This window comes from Oryzias latipes, chromosome 7 (genome assembly GCF_002234675.1).
Source record: "Oryzias latipes chromosome 7, ASM223467v1".
NCBI classification, from domain to species: domain Eukaryota; kingdom Metazoa; phylum Chordata; class Actinopteri; order Beloniformes; family Adrianichthyidae; genus Oryzias; species Oryzias latipes.
Genome location: NC_019865.2, coordinates 32,932,297 through 32,952,965, shown reverse-complemented (window position 1 = coordinate 32,952,965; position 20,669 = coordinate 32,932,297). Strand labels below are relative to the sequence as shown.

Below are 20,669 nucleotides of genomic sequence, written 5' to 3'. Positions count from 1 at the left end.
TTTTAAAGACGTCACACACTCCCACCTGATGACGATCCTGACGAAGGCGGAAGGTATTCCACCGAAACATGTCGGTACGTTTTTATAAAACAAACCAGTGTCTGATAAAAAAATTATTTAAATACGCAGTATAATTTTTAAACTGTTGCAATGAAAGGAGAATTATGTTTTTGGTTGTTTTGCTCTTTGTTCACACACCTCAAGTTTGATCATTATCGCATATCGCAAGTTTTCCTCATATGGTGCAGCCCTAGTCTGCACAAACAAACACACACACACATTTATGCAGATCCACACACACATACACGCACCCACACACACACACACACACACACACACACACACACACACACACACACACACACACACACACACACACACACACACACACACACACACACACACAGGCTATGCTCAAATTCCTTCACTACTCACTACATAGTGCACTATATAGGCATTTGCCATTTTGTAGTGCTGTCTGAATCTGCAATTTCAAAATCTAATGCCCCAGAGAATTCTGGGAAAAACCTGTCAGCATCAATGCTCCCTAGACTGGCAGAAATAAACCACAATGCATTTCGTTTAATCAGTTTTAATCAGCGTAAATGTTTTTAAATGTATTTTATAATAAACCATCAACTTTAACATCATCAGAACACAGAGGATTCATAAATAGTCACCAAAAAACTCACATTGATTAGATTTTCACTTTGTGAAATCTCTGACATCATATCCGCCATTTAAAAAAATAAAAGTAGTGCACATGATGTCTGCAAACAAACATCCATGTTTGTGCAGATGTGAGCAGACAGGTGAGTTCAGGTGAGTGTGCTTTGTGTGACCCTGGACTGAACCCCTCCCCTGCATAGAAGCCCCCTGGTGGGCAGCACAGAAGCAGCCAGGCCCCCCCAGAATCCCCCCAGAAAAGTAGCTGCAAAACTCCAAACCAGCATCCAGAGACAGAACTGGAGACACCCCCACAGGACAGAAAAGAGGTGGAGGTGCATGGAGAGCACAAGCCTGAACCCTAAGCAAACGCCGCCACCAGAGGAAGCCCAGGACCACCCTGACAGCACCTGCACAACGCCCCAGGCAGCCCCCCATCACGTCTGGCACAGAGCAGAGGCAAGGGGCGAGCTCCCACTCCCAAGGAGAAGGGCGTGGTCAGAAAATCAGACAGGCCAAGGAGAAGATGGAAACATGCAGCAACCCTGAACATGAAGGTGGGACCCGCTGGGGGCACGCCCCAGCTCTGATCTACCAGGGCTCCCAGTCTGTGAATTCCAGCCACAAAACCACACACTCGGCAGCTGCTGGCCCCTCCCACCACACATAAGGTATATATGTATTCTATAGGTGACGGTCTGTGAATTCCAGCCACAAAACCACACACTCGGCAGCTGCTGGCCCCTCCCACCACACATAAGGTATATATGTATTCTATAGGTGACGGGCAGAGCAAAAAAAAAAAAAGTCTTCCCTTCGCCTGGAATAAATAAGGGGTAGGTCTCTGCAAAGGCCCCTCTTCACCAGCAGAACTTGGTTGTGGAGGATCTCCATGAAGGTAACGTGACCTGCAGATACGGGGACAGCTAGCATATCCTGATCCTGTGGGTCATTAAAGACCCACGCTAATAAAAAATGATGTTTTGGTGTTTTTAACATCTTCTTGTAGCATTCTTATGATGATGGAGACACATAGAAAAAAAAACTAAGGTTTAAACTTAATTTCTGAGTATTTCTTAAAAATCATTGTGAACCAGGAGCAGACGGAAAAATGCTGTTGGAAAAAGCCTTTAGTTGATATGTGGAAAATATGCTAGATGGGCCTCAAGCACCCTGCTCCTCTCTGCATGGGATGGGGAAGGGGGGGCGGGGCTGCTCCGCACTAGAAACTGGCACAGGTTTATGATTTTGACTAAAATCATAATTAAAAGTCCACTAGGAACGCTTTGAAAATAGACCAAAAGATGATCGGAGTGGAACTTAAACTCAGGATAGTCTGCTGTTGGACTTTTCCATCCAGAGAATCTTAATTTTATTTAGAAGAACTGTTTCTGGGGTAATGAGACCACTCTGTGCTCTTTTTAGAAAGGTCTTTTATTTTGCTGCAGCCTAACTTTATCATACCTTAAAACCATATTTCCTTCGTGTTTTAGTAAAAATGTCTGCACAGTTCTGGTTCTGCAGCACAGATCTGCACATCTCCTCCTCCTCAGACGCTCATAAATAATGTTGCTTTATGTTTTATTCCCTCCAGTGGGCAGATGAAATTTTAATTTGGTAAAAGAGAAATGTCTCTCCCTTCTAGCAGCTGCTTCAGCCCCTTTTCCTGGTGTTTTCTGGGGTCCTGCAGAGACCCGAGCACATTGATGACTTTGTGTTTGGTCCTTGTTTTGGGCTGACCTGCACAGACTTCTTCACGTGTGTCAATCACAGCTTCAGTCAGTCTGACTGTTTTTCAGGAACCCACTCCACTTTTCCTCGTAGCTCCAGAGCAGCAGATGAGGGTCTGCGTTTCCGCCCCTGATGGTGAGGAGCGTGGTGCCGCAGCATGGAGGAGGACAGCGGCCCGCATCATCCGGAGCGCAGCCTCAGAGAATCTGTCGCTTCAGGCTGCTACCGAGGAAAGAAAAGCTCAAAACCTGCAGCCCTGAGCCTTTAATCAGCCGGTTTTTGTCTCCTTCAAAACAACCATGCTAAGAGATTAACAGGCAGGCGCAGTTACAGGGAGCAAACTGTTGTTGCCATGGAAACAGATGATGAGAGGAAGGAGAAAAAAAATACCCCTTTGGTCTGAAATTAGCATGTTAGCAGCAGGTCTGATTGGATCTCTAATAAAAACCGTTGAGGGGCCTGACTTTAGCCGATAAATGCAGTAACTGTAGCAAAGTTTCCCAAACCTCCAACTGTTCCTGTTTGCAGCACAGCTGCCCACAGCTGGACATGAAGTCTGAGGATTTGGGTTGATATCAGCAGCATGAGAGGGTTTCAGGTTCTTAGAAACGAAACAGATTTACACCAAAGACAATCTTTTTGAGACTGGGCTGGGCCTACCACGCCAGCGGGGGCGGAGCTTACCACGCCAGCGCGGGTCGGCCTTACATCGGCAGCGCGGGTTGGGCTTACCATGCAAGCGGGGGCGGAGCTTACCACGCCAGCGGGGGTTGGGCTTACCACGCAAGCGGGCGCGGAGCTTACCACGCCAGCATGGTTGAAGATGTTCTAACCGAGAGACCGCCATCTTGGTGAGGGCGCCACAGGAAAAGGGCTTTAGTCAGTTCAGTGGCATGATGTCTTTTTGACCAGATATTTGAATGGTTGCTATGGTAACATTGTAGGCCAGCAGTACTGAGCTTTGGGGGACGTACTATTATGAATGTTCTTGTGCATTCAGGAACAGAAAACAGGAATCGACCAGTTAGAGTGAGCTCCTACCTGCTGCCAGTCTATGCTGCGGAAGAAGGTGTGAGACTTGATGTCTGTGAAGCCCGTCTGGACTTGACACCCCAGCCGCTCCTTGGGATCCTGTTGGGAAAACAAAATCGTGAATGAAACAGCCACAGTGGAGAGGTGCTGGAATATTTTACACAGCTGAGCGTGAAGCAGATCCATCCCCGTTTACAACATCGTTCCAGTCCAGGGGGCCAAGACCAAAGCAGACTATACTTCAGATGGTGGACAGAGTCCTCCATGGTGATTAAACCGCCTTGATGCTCTTGAGCAAACGTGGACCTTTCACTGACGTGTTGAGTTTGACAAGAAACTTTTCAAAGGTCTGGATTGTTCTGCCACTGACGTCTGTTGGTTGTTTACTTCTTGACATTCTTTTTTTAAAGGATCAGAGAGATAGAAAATAAAATGACTGAAACATATTCAGGTTCAACAATGACTTGTTGGAAACTCCCAGAGTCCCAGTGGGAACATGAAGCTGCTTCAATCCATGCTGTCCATGGATTACATTAAGAGGGGGTCCAGATGACCCCACTCCCAATGTCTTGGATAGCACATTAAAGTGGTCTGAACAAACCATTGAAGGTACATTTCTAGTACTTGTGGGATCACTTTCAGTGTCAGAACCAGAGGAAAGTTCTGCGATCCTCTGAAATGTAGACGTCCGGTCAGAGGGTCTTCATGTTCTGGAGCCTGTTCTCCAGAAAAGCAGACTTTTTCTTTGGGTAGGTTTTTGCTTTTGCAAACTTTCCTGATGGATTCATCTGTCAGGACAAAGAAGAACCTTCAGGTTTGTTGGAGGAGCTCAGCTCGCCGTCTTGCAGTGCCCTCCCTCCATGTCAGAGGCGACCTCTGTATTCTGAGCTGGAAATGCTTTGACTTCGTTTTTTCAAACCACTTTAGAATGAAATGCTCCATGTTTGAGAAAGAACTGTGGAGCTTCAGCTGGATTTTCCTACAGAAAAAGGGAGGAATGCTCGGCTGGGCCTCCACTCATGGAGCGTTGTGTGGGGGGGGCTCTCACCTTGTTCAGGAAGCCCTTGAGCACGCTGGCAGCTTTCACCGACAGAGACCTTGGGATGCGAATGGGCTTCTCAAGAATCACTGTAGAAGAAAGGAGAAGGACAGCAACAAAAAGGAGTTAGAGGGAGACAATAGGAGGGCAGCGTGAGAGGAGAGCAGCATGACTCACAGGCCGACTTGCCTGTGGGAGTCAGAGGAGGCGCAGAGGACTTTCTCTCACATTTTGTGATCCGTCAACAGCCTTGAGACTCCCACAGCCACACAGCATCACAAAAATTAGAGATTCACAGAAACTGTTTTCCCTCTAATCCAAGGCTACGCCAGGACTTTCACTTTTATTTTCTAATTTGTGCCCAAGGCTCTGATAAATGCTTCAGCGTGAGGCGTCAGAGACAGCGGGAGCAGAGGAGCACATGTGAGGGAACACGGACGGATCTGGACGTCCGGTGTCTGTCTGCGTCACACATAGGAGACATTTGTGGGTGTTTGTCACATCTCCCTTTATTACTGTCCTGTGCCTCCTCCTCCGTGACCCCCCCCCCACACACACAGCCATCATCCCTGCTGCTCCCAAACGGCAGCAGGTCCAAAAACGGTGCTGAGAAGCTCCTCTAAGCTCTTTCTCAGAACTTTAACCACTGTGAGGCAGCTGAGCGAAGGCGGCTCAAACGCTGTGATGTCACGCCTTAACTCCAACAGGTCATCCTGTGAAATGTACCAGTTTTTGTCACTGACGTGTAGCAGTTGCCATAGCAACAGCATATCAAAAGATTGCAGCTGGTGAAGTTAGGAAGCTGTGAATGTTCAGGTTTGCAGCCATGAAGGTAAAGACGATGAACCAAACCCTGTGGTCACATGACCCAAAACCCATGTGGTTCTGATCCACAGACCTCACTGCACCAGATTTTCTGACTCCATATAATTCCTTCACTTATTGGTGAGCACAGCTCGTGCAGTGCCCCCCCTGTGCCCCCCTCCTTCCTTCTGTGTGGGTTCAACCACGTTTAAAGGTTTCCTTCTGTGGTAACTTTTGTGCTTTGACTCTGACCTACTTTTACAGTTTATTCCCTGAAACATCGTGAAGCCGTGATTCAGCTTTTCCTATAGTTTCCATTACATGAATCTATGACCGTGAAATCATTTAACCCATTTAGCATTTCCATTTGTTTCAGCCTCTTGAGGAGATTTTCAGGATTTTGGTGTGTGGACGGCTCAGCTCAGCAGCTTGTGGTGCCTCTTCCCAAAGCAGGGCCCTGGCAGCAGATCCAGGTGGCATAAGGAGGAGATGCTCGGATGTTTCCGTTGGCAGTTCTTCCTCCAGGATCCCGCTGGTCGAAAGGCGAGAGCACCAGCAGGACGGCAGGGATGGCAGATGCCGGTCACAGAGAGGCGACGAGTGGCTGACCGTCGCTGCTGAGAGGAAATGCGTCAGACTGCAGCATGGAGGAATCTCTGTTGTGGTGGTGGTGGTGGTGGTGGTGGTGGGGGGGGGGCGTGGGGGGAGTGAGGCGACCATATGGCTCAGACACAAAGACTCTGGAGACTCTCCCCTAAACTGAGGGACACTTTTCAGCCCAGGACTGTTTTTGCATGAGTTCTGGTTGTGGCTGTGGATGGATTTTTGTTTGTTTTGCTGCTGAAGTCCACGCAGCTCCTGGACACTCCAGGAACCAGACCGCGGTCTGCCCTGCTGCAGACCCCTCACAGCGCTGAGCCCCCCCTTACTCTAAAACCCGCTTTGATCTGGAGTCGAATCTGGTTCCTCTCCTCAGGACTTACAGTGATGGCAGCTTTCATCTGGGTGCAAACAAATGCAGATGGGAGAACTACACTCTGTTCAGTTCAGGTTGGTCCCAAAAAGGGTTCAAGTCCATTTCTTCAAGTCTCACAGTAAAAATGAACAAGTACTTTCACCACTACAGTGTTTGAAATACGCAGAGAGACAAACCAGAGACACTTAAAACTATGACTATACTTTGTCTTTTATCTAAACATAAACATTTTTTCATTTACTTGTGTAGATTTTTGAGGCAAACAAGTATTAGAACAACCTGTGATTTTTCAAGATCTCCCACTTAGAAATCCTGGAGGGGTCTGAAATGTTCATCTTAGGTGCGTGTTCACTGTGAGAGACATCGTCTGAAATAATCTGGAAATCACATTCCCAGACTTATTAATAATTAGTAGTGAGTTTCCTGTCCAACAGCTGAACAAACTGAAGGCCTCGTGTGTTGGACAGATTTCACTGTTACGATTGGAGGTTGTGATTTTTCTGACACACGAGGTATATATTTGTATAAACTCCTTTTGTATTTGAGGTTAATCTTTATTTATATTGATTGTGTTTATAAATATTTTATTTGTTGGACTGGGTGGAAAAAGAGGAGATAGAAGGAGAGAACTGGATGTTGGAGATGGGGAATAAGGGAACAAAAGAAAAAAAGGGGGGTTAAGGGGGGTTACTGTCAGGTTTAGATGTTGGTCTAAAAGGGGCGGGGCCTGTCCACACACACACACTCAAATGTTACAAACATACGTGTTGTTCCAAAAATCTTCACATACAAACATGTCAACACAATACAACTGCAGTTCACGTGATCATACTTATTTATACAAATACACACATGTAAAACATTTCATTCGTCACGCAAACTATTTGTGCAAAGGCGAGCTGACACCTGTGCTCAGGTGAGTCTATGTTCTGCTGGGGTGGATGATGGAATGTAAAAAGAGGGGGGGTGCATTGTAATCCCCACACCCAGACCCCCGCCGAAGCAGCAGTCCCCCCCAGACATCTGTGTGCAATAGCAGCTCAAGGAAATCAGCCCGCCGGGAAACCCAACGATAGCCACCCAGACGGGCCCGGAAGGTTTGCCATTGGGGCACCCAGCACCAGCGAGTCACAGGGGCACCAGGGCCCCCCAGTAGAAGACCTGCAACCACCCACCCAAACGACAGGAAGTCTAGTAAAGCAAGGCTGGGACCACTGCCCCCCACCCACGAGGAGGATGCCCAGGAGAAGTGGGGGACCCCCACAAGTGTGGTAAACATGGGCTGACCAGGCTTCCCCCCTGTTGGAATTTTAAAGAGGCCCAGCACCCAAGAGCAGAGACCAGAACAGCACCACAAGGAAACGGACACCCCAGGCTCAGACTGATCCCAGCTGGTGGTCTACCCAGAGGACTCAGGGATCCCTCCCTCTGCATGGAGAGAGGACCGCTGGACCCAGCAAGCCAGCACTTAAGGGACACGGCCGCCACGCTGAGGGCCTGGTTCCCCCACTGGGGATGGGGTCAGTGCCCCCCCTTCCATGATCATATTTGCCTTTCAAAACAAAAGAAAGTGGTGAGTGTGGTGTCTGAGTTGCTGCTGAAGATTATGGAATAGTGATGGAATTTGGACACAACGCCAGTGATTTAAAAAGCATTTTAAATCAAATTTACATTGCATTGAGGATTTTTTTTTTTTGCTAGCTACTCTGTTTTTTGACCATATGTGTGTTTTCACGTCATGCTGTTCCCTGCAGAACCCCTCCTATCAGTGTGTTGTGAGACAACGCGAGTGTGCAGCCTCCTGCGTCCTCCTCACCTTGGAAGAGGTACTCCTCAGTGTTCATGTCGGGATTGTCTGTGATGATGTCAAATGGCGACCTGCCGGCCATCATCTCAAACATCAGCACTCCCAGAGCCCACCAGTCCACGCTGAAGCCTGGGAGGAGCCACAAAGACCGATCAGACACTCATCTGCACGTGACGAGGAGTCGCTCAGCTGTCAGTCAGCAGATACAGAGCAGAAAGTGAACCAAGTCTTTCTGCGCTCACCGTAGTCTTCTCCTCTCAGGATCTCTGGGGCAATGTAGTTGGGGGTTCCACAGAAGGTGCTGGTGGTGTCGCCTGGTCTGATGCCCTCCTGGTGGAGATAGAAGAGGAGTCAGGTGTTGAAGCCCCCCCGAGCTGCTGTGTCACAGTGAGTTACCTTGCACATGCCGTAGTCAGTGAGTTTGATGTGTCCCTCATGGTCCAGGAGAACGTTGTCCAGCTTCAGGTCGCGGTAGATGATGCCCTTCTCATGAAGGAAGTTCAGAGCAATGCAGATTTCAGCTGCGTAAAACCTGAGAAGAGAGATTACTCCGTCATGTACTGCCCCCTACAGGCTTAAAATATCCCAGTCAGGTTCACTTAGTTACTAATCTTTAGCCACCAAATAGAGTAAGGTCAAGAGGAGAAAACAGTCTTTGAAGAGGATAAACTGTTCAGGTCCTGCAGTGTCGTACTTTGTCTGCAGTGTGTTTGCGTAGTAGAGGCTGATGTGCGTTTAGCTCCTGTGCAGTAGGTGCGTCAGGTTGAAGCTCCCATGTTGTAAACCAAAGGTCTGACTTCTGTGTCATGTTGTCATTCAGTCTATTGAGCTCTCTCCACCTCCAGATGCAGCTCTGGTTCTTGTGGAACCGGAATTCACTGGACTCCCTCAGCTCAGTGCTGGGGGAGGGGAGGTGTCTGACCTGCAGGCTCAGAAAAGATCCTGGGGGGGTGTCAGTGACCTGGGGTGAATGCGCGATGAGCAGAAACGCTGCTGCACACAGTCCAAATGGAAGCAGGATGTGTTTAAGGGCAATTATCCAATCAGAGGCTGTTTGTGGGATGGGAGCATCAGACTTCAGTAGCAGAGGTGGGGGGTGGGGGTGGGTGAGTCACACTCCTCCAGCAGAGGAGCATTTAGGCTTTTTTGGAGTTCTCTGCGCGTGGAGGCAGAGATTTTCTGTCTTCGGGAGAAGAAGTTTCATCGGCGTTGATGATCTTCTGTCTGCACACCCCAGAGCGTCAGGCGGCGAGGGGGGGGGGCTCTGTTTGACAGCAGTCGCCCCCCCACATCTCCACCGTGACAGTTGCCTTTGTGCGCCGGCGTTTCACCGCTGCATTCTGGCGCGTCCTATCAGCTCTGCCATCCCTCGCCCACCTCCCTCCTCCCCCGCCGCGCGGGGGAATGCGGCGCTCTGTCAGCTCATGCATATGTACAATCATTATGAGTGATTAACGCGCTGCTTTGCATATGTACAGCCGCGGTCGGCAGGATCCAGATTGCAGGGCCCGATAGGGGCCCGACGGTGCCTCTGTAAATTACCCAGCCTTTGATCCAGCGTTTATCAGAGCCGCGGATGGAGGGGCCCGCGAGCAGACAGCCACAATGAATTATGGGTGCTCATTATGCTTCTGAGAGATGAATGCAAAAAGAGTCGGTTGGTTTTTGGCAGCGGTTCTGCATGCATGAGGAGATGCTGAGGTGTCCTCTAAGCATGCGAGGAGTGCATGTGAAAGCATCTTCAGGGCCGGGCCGGACCGCGGTCCCCACAGTGCAACATCTGGATGTTTACCTGGCGTGCTCTTCGGGGAGCTTCCTCTGCCGCTGCATGTGAAACATCAAGTCCCCGCCGTTCACGTACTCGATCACCAGGAATAACCTGGAAAACATGGGCTGGGTCAAACTGAGCCAGGAGGGCAGAACCCCAGCAGAACTGAACTGCAGCTCAGTTGTCTCTGTTCTCATCACAAAAACATTTGATGTCAGAACTGTTTTCTCAAATTCATCTAAAATCCAAACAACCAGCAGCACAAACCTGCAGTGCAGCAAAGACACTCTAATGATTTCAGTCGCATCACAAAGGCCATGGGAGCAAACAGAGAGATTTTCACAATAAGAGTTTAGGGGAAAAAATGGGGTTAAATGAACGATCAGTTCCTCCAGGAATAGTTTGGATCTTTTCAGGAATGTGCACCTGATTCTGGGAATTTGATCTTATTATTCCTAACAATCAGAGCAACCTTTCTGCACGTCTGATAAAAACCAGAACTTCTGAGTGTGGAACAAAAACAAAATGATTTATTCTAAACTCTCCTCTAAGAACTTTGTCCGTCAGTTTATATCTTTACAGCTGATTTCACAGGAAATAGCTCACTGTTTTCATAGCTTTAATGATTGGAAGATGGGTTCTGATTTTCCATGGTGTGACACCAACAGCTCCATCATGAAACATGGTAAATGAAGCTTGGTAATGGTCTTACAGCTGAGGGAGTCAGGAGAATAAACTCAAACCCAAACTGAAGTCTAAGCTTCTAAAACACATCAAACATTTTTAGAATAATTCTTACACATTCGACATGTTTTTTGGGTGGGGGGAGTTTGCAAAAATGCTAAAACTTCAGAAATATTCAAAAGATATTGAGAATGACAAATAATGACTGAACTTCATCCAAAGTCTTGGAGAAATTTTGTGCAAAATGAATCATTTGAGGCCAGAAATAGTCACAAAAAATTCAGAAGGAACTAGTTTAGCTGCAGATTTGAGTTGGTTCCACAAACTTCATTACCCACAATGCCCCGGGTGAAAGAAAACGTTTAGGGGTGTCAAATGTTTCATTCACATCAAAATCCTTGAGGACTTTCACCTGTGATCATTTTGTCTGAGATGCAGGGACATCTAGTGGCTAAAGTTACCAAAAGGAACCCAACAACCTAGACCCCCCAGCTGTGATAGACAGAAACCCCCTTCATATATTCCTGCCAAGACATCCACCCACACATGACACACACACGGTCTTCTCCAGGTTCCCGACCAGCGCTCCTCAAAAACGCCTTTGTGATCAACAGCACAATAATATTTTGACACCGAGGATCTCTCAGCTTGACAGACACACAAGCAGCTCTGAATGAAGTGAATCAAAGCAGGAGATCAAAATAATTCAAATGAATCATAAAACAGACGAACACATGAGGAAATCTGCCAAAAGTGCAGAGCCCACGCCTGCAGACACATTATTATTCATTCAGACATCAGATCTGCAGAGGCAGCAGCGGATTAGCATGAAAAAGCACAGATGCTCTCCGTTTCATGTCATTATGCCGAGTTTTTCTGACAAACAGCTCTGATGAAGGTCTGACGGTTCACAGCCTCAACAATGAAGCACTTGAACTCCAGCGGAGAACAAAGAGGTTCTTCAGAAGATGCTTTAAGAAGTGAAGGCACCATGACCTCCAGGTTCCACAAAAACACTTCATTTTATTCAGACGCTATTTTAAATGATGTGCTCAAAGTACCTGTTCATTCATGTTCAGCATAGATTAAAAAGCAGAGTGAGCTCATCCTCCTCCTCCTCGCCCTGCTCTTACCTGCTGTCTGTCTGAAAACAGGAGTGAAGGCCGACCAGGAAGGGGTTGGTGGACGCCTGTTCAAACACGTGCTTCTCTGTCTGCACCCAGTCGATGTCCTGGAGACACCAGGAGACAGGAGGAGGTGTGAGAATGTGGAGACATGCAGAAGACACCCCAGGAGTGACGAGGAGGAGTCACCATCAGAGATACATCCGAAAGAAACAGGGACGGAACGAGGGAAATACAAAGAGGAGAAAGGAGCAGAAACACCAGGAGGAGATGTGAGGAAACACATGGAGACGCCAGAGGAACACAGACTTCATCCACAATAGAACGGACCCTGCAATTAGAATAAAGCCTTAGAGTCTTCACTGATTCCTTCCATAGAAACAATAATAATGATCAAAGTCTTCCAGCTTTGTTCCAAAACAGAAAAAAAGATCAAATCTGGGAAGTCCACTTCCTGTCTTCTTATCAGACTTCACTTTGAGCTACCAAAGTGAAGCGGCTGGATGGCTCAGTTGGATGGGTGTAGGACGGCATGCAGGGCTCGGCTTCGCCAAGTTCCCAATGAGGCATCTCCCTGTGCCTTAAGAATACTCGTCGTGTTGAAGCTGAATCGATGCTGTGGCGACCCTGACAGGATGTGCCAAAAAGGTGAACAGCAACTGTAAAAAATAAAGGCTTCACTGGAGACAAGTGGAAGACGAGTCTTTTCAGAGTTAACAATGACCATCATCAGTTCGTTGATGAAACCAGTTTAAAAAAACTTCAACAGCCTGTCGGCCAGATCTGCTTCAGAAAAGACATTTTATCCCAAGGGACTATGTGTGAATGTAAAAGTTCAATAAATTCTTTCAACAACATTATTGATAAACAAATCTGCATGAATAACAATATCACAAAAATATAAGAAAATTATAACCATCATTTAAAAGTGGAAGACTTTAGTGAAAGCCAAACAGATTTTAAATGATGTAAATTGTTTAGATGGGTTTTATGTCAAGCAGCTGCATGAATAAAAGAATTACCTTGAAAACCCACTAACCCAATCAAAGCAAGCGTCTTGTTGTTACTAGGCAGACAAAGGCTCAGCCGTGTACAGAGTGCGAGTGAAAGGACGTAAAATTCCCTGGTTCTCTGCAGAAATCAGAAACCTTCTCAAAGAAAAGGATATTGCCTGATCCACAGCCAGGAGGACTTCAGCTCGGACTGATGGCTTTCTTTATGTTACATGCTAAATAAATCTGCCTAATAATAAAAGGGCAAAGTCAGACTGTTTGAAACATCACACACACAAAAAATACTAAAAGGTTGTTAACCTGTTGACCCCAAACTCTGCAGCAACTGAACATCATTAACATTTTGGAGATGATAAAAACTTTTCTTTCTACGGTTTTTTGTTTGACTCTTTTAACCCTCTTTTTCCTGATTGGAGTTCAAATGTTGATTCTGAGGTTCTGATCAGGAGTAATGGTTCTTGTCCCTTCACTTTTAATGTGTCTCCCATGTCTTCTTCTTTCCTTTGTCATTTTCCCTTCAGTCGCCACAGCCAATCAGCTTCCTTCATCTAACCCTGTTTTCTGCATCCTCTCCTCAAACACCAGGCACCTCCATGTCTTCCTTCACTGCATCCATAAACCTCCTCTTTGGTCTTCCTCTAGACCTCTTGCCTGGCAGCTGTAGACTCAGCATCCTTCCACCAATAGATTCACTGTCTCTCCTCTGGTCATGTCTGAACCATCTCAGTCTGGCCTCTGACTTCATCTCCAAAACCTCTAACATGTGCTGAACCTCTCATGTCCTCATTCCTGATCCATCCTGGTCCCAAAGAGAACCTCAGCATCTTAATCTCTGCTACCTCCAGCTCTGTTTCCTTTCTTTTCCTCTCTAGGTCCAACAACATGGCAGTTCTCACCACACTTTTCTACACCTTTACTTTGAGCTGAAACTATTCTATCACACCTGACACTTTTCTCCCCCCATTCCAGCCTGGCTACACTGGTTTCTACCCTTCTTTTCCACACACATTACTCTGGACTGATGACCCTAGATCCTTCAAACCCTCCACCTTCTTTATCTCTTCTCCCTGTAACCTCATTCTTCCACTTGGGTTCCTCTCATTTACACACATGTACTCTGTTTTACTGTGGCTCACCTTCATTCCTCTCCTTTCCGGGACAAACCTCCACCTCCTAGCTTCTCCTCCGCCTGTTCTCTGTTGTCACTAAAAATCACAATATCATCTGCAAACATCGTAGTCCATGGTGATTCCTGTCTAACCTCATCTGTCAGTCTGTCCATCACCATTATAAACAGGAAGCGTCTCAGAGCTAATCCCTGATGTAATCCCACCTCCACCGTGAACTCCTCTGTCACCACTACTTTAAGTCGGATATCCTTCCTGACACAACCCTCTATTTATTCGGGCTTGGGACCAGCACAATGAGACCCTGGCTTTGGTCCCCAATCATGGCTACATTTATTGTGTCTTCTGTGCATCCTCTGAATACACCACTGGAGAATAAAAAAACTCACCTGGTCCTAAAAACTTGGCTTATCTAAAGCTAGCTACTGACTTGTATTTGGAAAGAATCCCGAATGTTTCTACTGCTCTTCTTCACCTTTTTTTTGGGCTTTTCCCCTTTAGGGGTTGCTACAGCGAATCAACTTTCACTGATTCGCCCACGTTTCCTGCATGACAGTCCTCCACCCAGCCAACTGAGCTTACCAGCCGTTAATGTTTCTGCTGCTCTGAAGGTCTAACATGACCTTATTCAAGCTCTCAATTGTAAAGAAATTTGTATTGCCCTTTTAATGGCCTAAGACCTTTGATACAGTCAACCACACACTCTTATTTTGAAACTGAAGGAACAAGCTAAGCTACTGCTTGGTCTGTTAAATATCAGTGTGTTCAAATGGTCCAACTCTTTATTTCTTGACCCTAGAGCACTATCGCCGGGTGATTTTCACCTGAGCAAAACTGTTTACACAAATCTCAACGTGTGCCTTCACCAGGTAGATTATGTCAAACCCAGTCAGGACAATCCTCTGAAGGTCAGCAGGACTTCTTTGCACTTTCTCAAAGTCTGTGCGTCTTCTGCTGAAGCAGTTAAAGATTCATGCAAAGTGTTTACAATGTCCAGGTTGGGAGAATTGCATGCTGGGATATATGGGATATATTGCTGTTGTACTTTTTTCAATACACCACAATAAAGCACATGATTCAAAATTCCTTCAGGTCAACAGGCTGCTTAAAGAATGAGTAATGCGGAGAAGCCGGGATCATAGCGCGCCTCACGCTGGTAGTGCGGCTCTTCAGGGGCGGAGCCTGCTCTTTGATGCTCAGAGGAATTAAAGCAGCGTTTGTGAACACAGAAACAGGATCCTGAAATCAAACTGGTTTTATTCTTCAGTTCCTTCTTGACCTGAAGCTGATCTTAGGATGAGGAGGCAGGCAGTTTACCGTCCAGGTGGAGCAACGGCGCCACCTGGTGGACCAAAGACTCTACAGTGGATCATGGGAAGAAGATGCCTTCAGGACAGACGTGTTTAGAGTTAACAAAGCAACACATGGATCTGCGTCAGACTCTGGACCTCAGGTTTTTTTTTGTGATTTTAAGGTGATAAACGATGGAAATATATTTTGTATTCTTTCCATTATTTTGAAATAGACCTTTATAGGAGAAAATAATCCAACCCCACAACTTTTTGCTGTCACAGTTGAAAAGATTATTCTTAATTAGAGGTTTTCAGAGGAGCTGCTGGTTAACTTTCTGCAGTCAAACATGAGAAATAAAACGGCTGGTACCATGTGGCAAAAAGAAGTTAGTCATCGATTCTGCAGGTTGTCCCACTTAAAAGCTGAGTTTGGTCTGTAATGCTTATCAATGAAAGACTTCAACTGTGACAGAAAGAACAGAAAAAGGAGAATCCAAGAAATCACATCATTTGATTTTGAATTAACCTATTAGTATAATGGAGCAGTAAATAGAGATTTGCTCACTAACAAAAGTTCACCTCAGCACTTTATAATGTAACCCTGGATTCAGTGACAGAGATCAAAGCGTTTTGCATAATGGTGCAGAAAATACGTGTTCTTGTTACAAACTGGCAATAGTTCTGTTCCTCAATAGTTCTGTTCCTACTTCTTTAAAAAGCTCTTTTCTCCTCCACTGCTACCTGTACTAATGTCACCTGATTAAACTGCTAATGTGAATACAGACACCCGTTCAACAGGCAGACTGTCACCTCTCCACCATGACCCAGACTACACAAGGTAACAGAGGCTAGCATCAAGAACACACTACAACGCTAGGGACTGAATCCTGCAGAGCTCCAAGTCTCTCTGCCTGAACAGAACATGTCCAGACCCGTCTAAAGTTCACCAAAGACCATCTGGGTCATCCAGAGGAGGATTGGGAGGTCATGAGGTCACATGAACCAAAATGGAACTCTTCTGTGTAAATGCCACTAGCTGTGTTTGGAGAAGGGTTACACCAGGTCCACTGTGAAGCATGGGGGTGGAAACATCATGGTCTGGGGCTATTTTCTGCAAAGAGGACAGAACAACTGATCCATATGAAGGAAAGGAGGAGTCTGTCCAGTCTCTGGACCTCAGTCCAACAGAGAATCTGTGGGGGGAGCTGAAAGTCAGTGTTTTCCAGCCACAGCCCCAAAACATCACAGCTCTGGAGAAGATGGACCACAATAGCAGCTTCACTGCAAACCTGCTGAAGATCTAAATGGTGATACTAAATACTCATATAGCGCTCAACTGCCTTCTTAGAAGACTCAAAGTGCTTTACATTGACACACTGATGCTGCTGCCAACCACCAGGAGCAACGCAGGGTTCAGAGTTTTGCCCAACAACATTTTGGCACATGAGCAGGAACCAAACTCCCATCTTCCACCAGAGGTCGACCGCTCTACCTCTGGACCATGGCTATTACAGGAGAACTTTGATCGCTGTCATTCAAACCACGGTTACATTAGGCAGTATTGGGATAAAGGTTTATCATTGGTTATTTTCTGCTTTTTTAAATCAGACGATGTGACTTTCTGGATTCTTTGTCTCTCCAAGTTGAGGTGTTTCTATGAGGAACCACACAGAGAAAACTCAGCTATGAGGTGGAAGAACCTGCAGAACTCATGACATAATACCTTTTGCTCCCCTGTGTAAAGGCGTATACCTTTGGGATTATTGAGCCCTCAAAGAGCAGGATATGAGCTCTAAGTCTGCTTAGCAGGGTGGAGCTCCATCCTGCAGGGGCAGATGCCTCATGTAGAGCTGAATCACACAGCAGGCAGGACATTCAGATTTTCTCACTTGTCATCAACTTCTAGAAACAGTTGGTTTGTTTCACGGCATCACGAGGTCAGATCTGTCGCTGGAGGCTCATTTAGACACATCCATGTCCAAGAGTTTGACATCCTGGACATTGGTAACTCCTCCTCTCATGCTGCGCCTGCTGAAGCCTCACCTCGTCATCGTGGACCAGCTCCTTCTTCACCACCTTCATGGCGAACACCTGCTCATTTTTCTTTAGCCGGACCAGCAGGACTTTGGCGTAGCTCCCTCGCCCAATCACCCGGATCAGCTCAAAGTCACTCAGCTTCAGGGTCACACCCTGTGACAGCTTGATGCCATCCAGGCCGTCAACCACTGCCTTGATGTCCTGTGGAGGAATTATAAAGAGGGGCAAAGATTCAGAGGAGTTTCAGCTGTTTCCAGAGAGAGAAAGATCTCAGCAGCTTCTCACCTCCGTCTCTGCATCCTCTGTTTTCTCCTCCACACAGTTGTGCGGCAGAAACGGGACTGTTGAGACAGAAAGGTATGCCTTACTTTGGCCACTAGAGGGAGGCAGAGAGAATGATTCAACTCTTCTGGTTTGTCAGGCTGCTCTGTGGAGCAGTTGTTCTGTGACTGACCAAACTGCCCCTCCACCCCCACCCCCCAGGATGACCTGAACTCATGCACACTTTGACAGACAGACACTCAGATGGTTGGGTAGTAAAAAAGTGTCAAAAAGTTAACTACAGCTGAACCAAGCCCAGAAGACAAGGAAGAAAAGTTTTAAAAAATACAGGTAAATACAGAAAAAGTAATAAGAAATTCTAGTTTGATGACAAAATATAGTAAAATGGAGAACTATCCATCCACCCATTGTCTTCTGCTCATCTGGACCGGGTCCCAGGAGCAGCAGTGTAGGCAAAGATGCCCAGACTTCCCTCCAGCTCCTCTGGGGGACCGCGAGTTGTTCCCAAGCCAGCTGAGAGACGTAGACTCTCCAGCATGTCCTGGGTCTTCCCCGGGGCCTCCGCCCAGTGGGACATGCCCGGAACACATCCACAGGGAGGCGTCCAGGAGGCATCCTAACCAGATGCCTGAGCCTCCTCTACTGGCTCCTCTGGATGTGGAGGAGAAGCGGGTCTACTTCAAGCTCTCGCTGGGTGATCGAGCTCCTCCCCCTATCTCTAAGGGAGCGCCCAGCCACCCTACGGAGGAAGCTCATTTCAGCCACTTGTATTTGGGACCCCTGGACCTCGTTCCTTCGGTCATGACCCAGAGCTCATGACCATAGGTGAGAATTGGAACGGAGCTTGACTGGTACATTGAGAGCTTTGCTTTCTGGCTCAGCTCTCTCTTCACCACAACGGGTGAGACCGCATAACGGCGTACACCGCACCAATCCGCCTGTCAATCTCACGCTCCAATCTTCCCTCACTCATGAACAAGACCCCAAGATATCTGAAGTCCTCCACCTGTGGCAAGAGCACTCAAACCCTTAAACTTTATTTATTTGTATAGCACCTTTCATTCCAACTGAAAACACAAAACGCTGTACATAAAAGCAAATAAAATAGTCATAAAATATGAAAATTAATTAAAACAGAAAACACAGGACAATCACACACAGTTGGCACCCCTCCCTCACCAGATTCCTCCCTCCACCCACCCAGTTCCCCCAATATAAAACTGAACAAAAACATCAGAACTGCAGCTTAAAGACAGTCTGGCTCGCTTCTGCCATGCAGAAGCGGTATAGATAGATAAACTACCCATTGGACAATGAAATTAAAGATATTAAAGTATAATGGGATCCATTTATTCCAAGGCCCAGCCGCCGCTCTTGGCTGACCGCCACATTCTGTGTATTTTATACTGTATAATATTTATTTTGTGCTGCATTTGCTTTGCGTTTCTAAGGCAACCACAAGTGGGGTGCAAACTCATGTAACTGGATCCGGATGTCAGGATGAGCATCTGACATTAAACTAAGACCTTATCGATCACAGACAGAACTTTCCTGCCAGACCTCCATCAGTCGTGGACCGGGTTTAACCACCTACAGGGTTCTGAATGTGACTTGACAGAAGACAGAGTACTGTGTTCATTTCAGGGTTGGAACGGGTGGAGGAAGGTTTCAGGTGTGATGTGTGACTAGAAAGTGTCAGTAAGTATAAAAGGGAAAGTGTAGAAGACTGAGCTGAGAGCAGTCATGTTGTTGGTTCAGAGACTCTGATGCAGAGACGGGAGGCAGAGCTGGAGGCAGCAGAGATGAAGATGCTGAGGTTCTCTTTGGGACCAGGATGGATCAGGAATGAATCCATCAGAGGAACAGATCATGTAGATGTTCTGGAGATCAACGCAGGGAAGCAGATGAAGAAGTTAAAGGGGAGGAACGGGGATGTGTTGGTGAAATGATGCTGAGGTTGGAGCTACCAGGAAAGAGGAGCAAAGAGGAGGTTTATGTAGAGAAGGAGGACATGAGGATGGTTGGTGTGAGTGACGAGGATGCAGAGGAGAGGGTTAGATGGAGGAAGATGATTGGCTATGGAGACTACCACAGGGAGCAGCCCAGAGACATTGAAGATTTGAGTTGTTGTGTCTTTCCATTTTGTGTTTTAGTGTGAGTGTCTTGTATTTTCTTTTGTGTATTGTGTGTTCCATTTGAACAGTTTTGTCTTGTGTGTGTTTTTGGCTGTTGTGTAGTTTGTGTATTGTGCGTGTGTTTTGTGTACTGGTGGTTGTGCTGTGTCATGCAGAAGGTCGATACTGAGGGTGTGAGGGACGTGTCAAACGGGATCCATATATGGATTGACAGGAGCGGGGGCTCCCAGCCCACAGAGAGGCGGCTGAAGGGTCCCTTCATTTCTGCTTCTGGCAGTCTGACTTTGAAAACGACTCACAGCTAAAACATTTGACAGGGAACCACTGTGACCTAATCCCACCAGTAGGATGATGTGAAAATATTCACAGCCAATAAGTGATTCTAATCTTCATCCTTCAGTCCTGTAATGGTTGAACAAACATTAACTACACACATCAGAGATTCAGTGGCTGTTTGCAGCTCTCACTGTTTCTACCTCAGCATTTAGCTGCATTGTTCAGCTTTCTGATGAACCATTTTTCTTAAAGAATCAAGCAAAAATGGCTTTCTTTGAAAGAGAGTGAAAGTGTAAAACCCAGACTGAGATTTTTTTTTCAGCCGACAGCATTGATCCCACTCAGTTCAGCTACACATTTGTTGTTTTCCTTCAAATAATTCATCAATCATGAGCCTCTTTTTACCGCTTAGCTGGCAGTTAAGGTGAAAAATCCTGATCAATAATTACAAGTCAGATATGTTGCTTATTTTATCCATAAACAGCAGAAATGGAGAAAGCTCTACTGTTTTCTTAGGAGATGAGCAATGGACTCGCTGGAATCTCTGAGCTCCTGCCTCCTTCCTGTCTGAACATGTGAAGTTTAGGGGTTTCTCGTCAGAAGTGTGGCGGTTGTGGTGCTGAGTCTCACTCTGGTCTGCGTCCTCGGTGTCGTCTGCTGGAGGGTCCACTTCCTCACTCTGGGCATCTGAAAGCGGCTCCTGCGATGGCATGACTGGATCCTGGGGAAACAGTTGGCAGACTTCACTCAGGCGCCGCTCCACGTAAACACAGACATCTGTTCACGCCGTCACACTCCTGACGCCGTGAGGGACGCGTCCCGTCGGCGGGGGCTCTGGGAGACAGCGGCTTCTGCATGCTGAAGAGCAGGAACGCC

General features: G+C 46.9%; 1 protein-coding gene across 3 annotated transcripts in view; it reads right to left on the bottom strand.

Annotated features, from left to right (window-relative positions):
• The window catches only part of prkcz (protein kinase C zeta), a 105,283-nt gene that overhangs the window by 18,323 nt on the left and 66,291 nt on the right, over nucleotides 1-20,669 (bottom strand). For all 3 annotated transcript variants that reach the window (XM_023957084.1, XM_023957085.1, XM_023957086.1), the window contains 10 exons: nucleotides 20,424-20,514; nucleotides 17,386-17,441; nucleotides 17,107-17,301; nucleotides 11,641-11,738; nucleotides 9,848-9,934; nucleotides 8,452-8,587; nucleotides 8,298-8,385; nucleotides 8,065-8,184; nucleotides 4,478-4,557; nucleotides 3,439-3,528 (listed from right to left, as the gene is read on the bottom strand). In XM_023957084.1, the coding sequence (XP_023812852.1) occupies nucleotides 3,439-3,528; nucleotides 4,478-4,557; nucleotides 8,065-8,184; nucleotides 8,298-8,385; nucleotides 8,452-8,587; nucleotides 9,848-9,934; nucleotides 11,641-11,738; nucleotides 17,107-17,301; nucleotides 17,386-17,441; nucleotides 20,424-20,514 (1,041 nt within the window). The remainder of the gene's footprint in view (nucleotides 1-3,438; nucleotides 3,529-4,477; nucleotides 4,558-8,064; nucleotides 8,185-8,297; nucleotides 8,386-8,451; nucleotides 8,588-9,847; nucleotides 9,935-11,640; nucleotides 11,739-17,106; nucleotides 17,302-17,385; nucleotides 17,442-20,423; nucleotides 20,515-20,669) is intronic.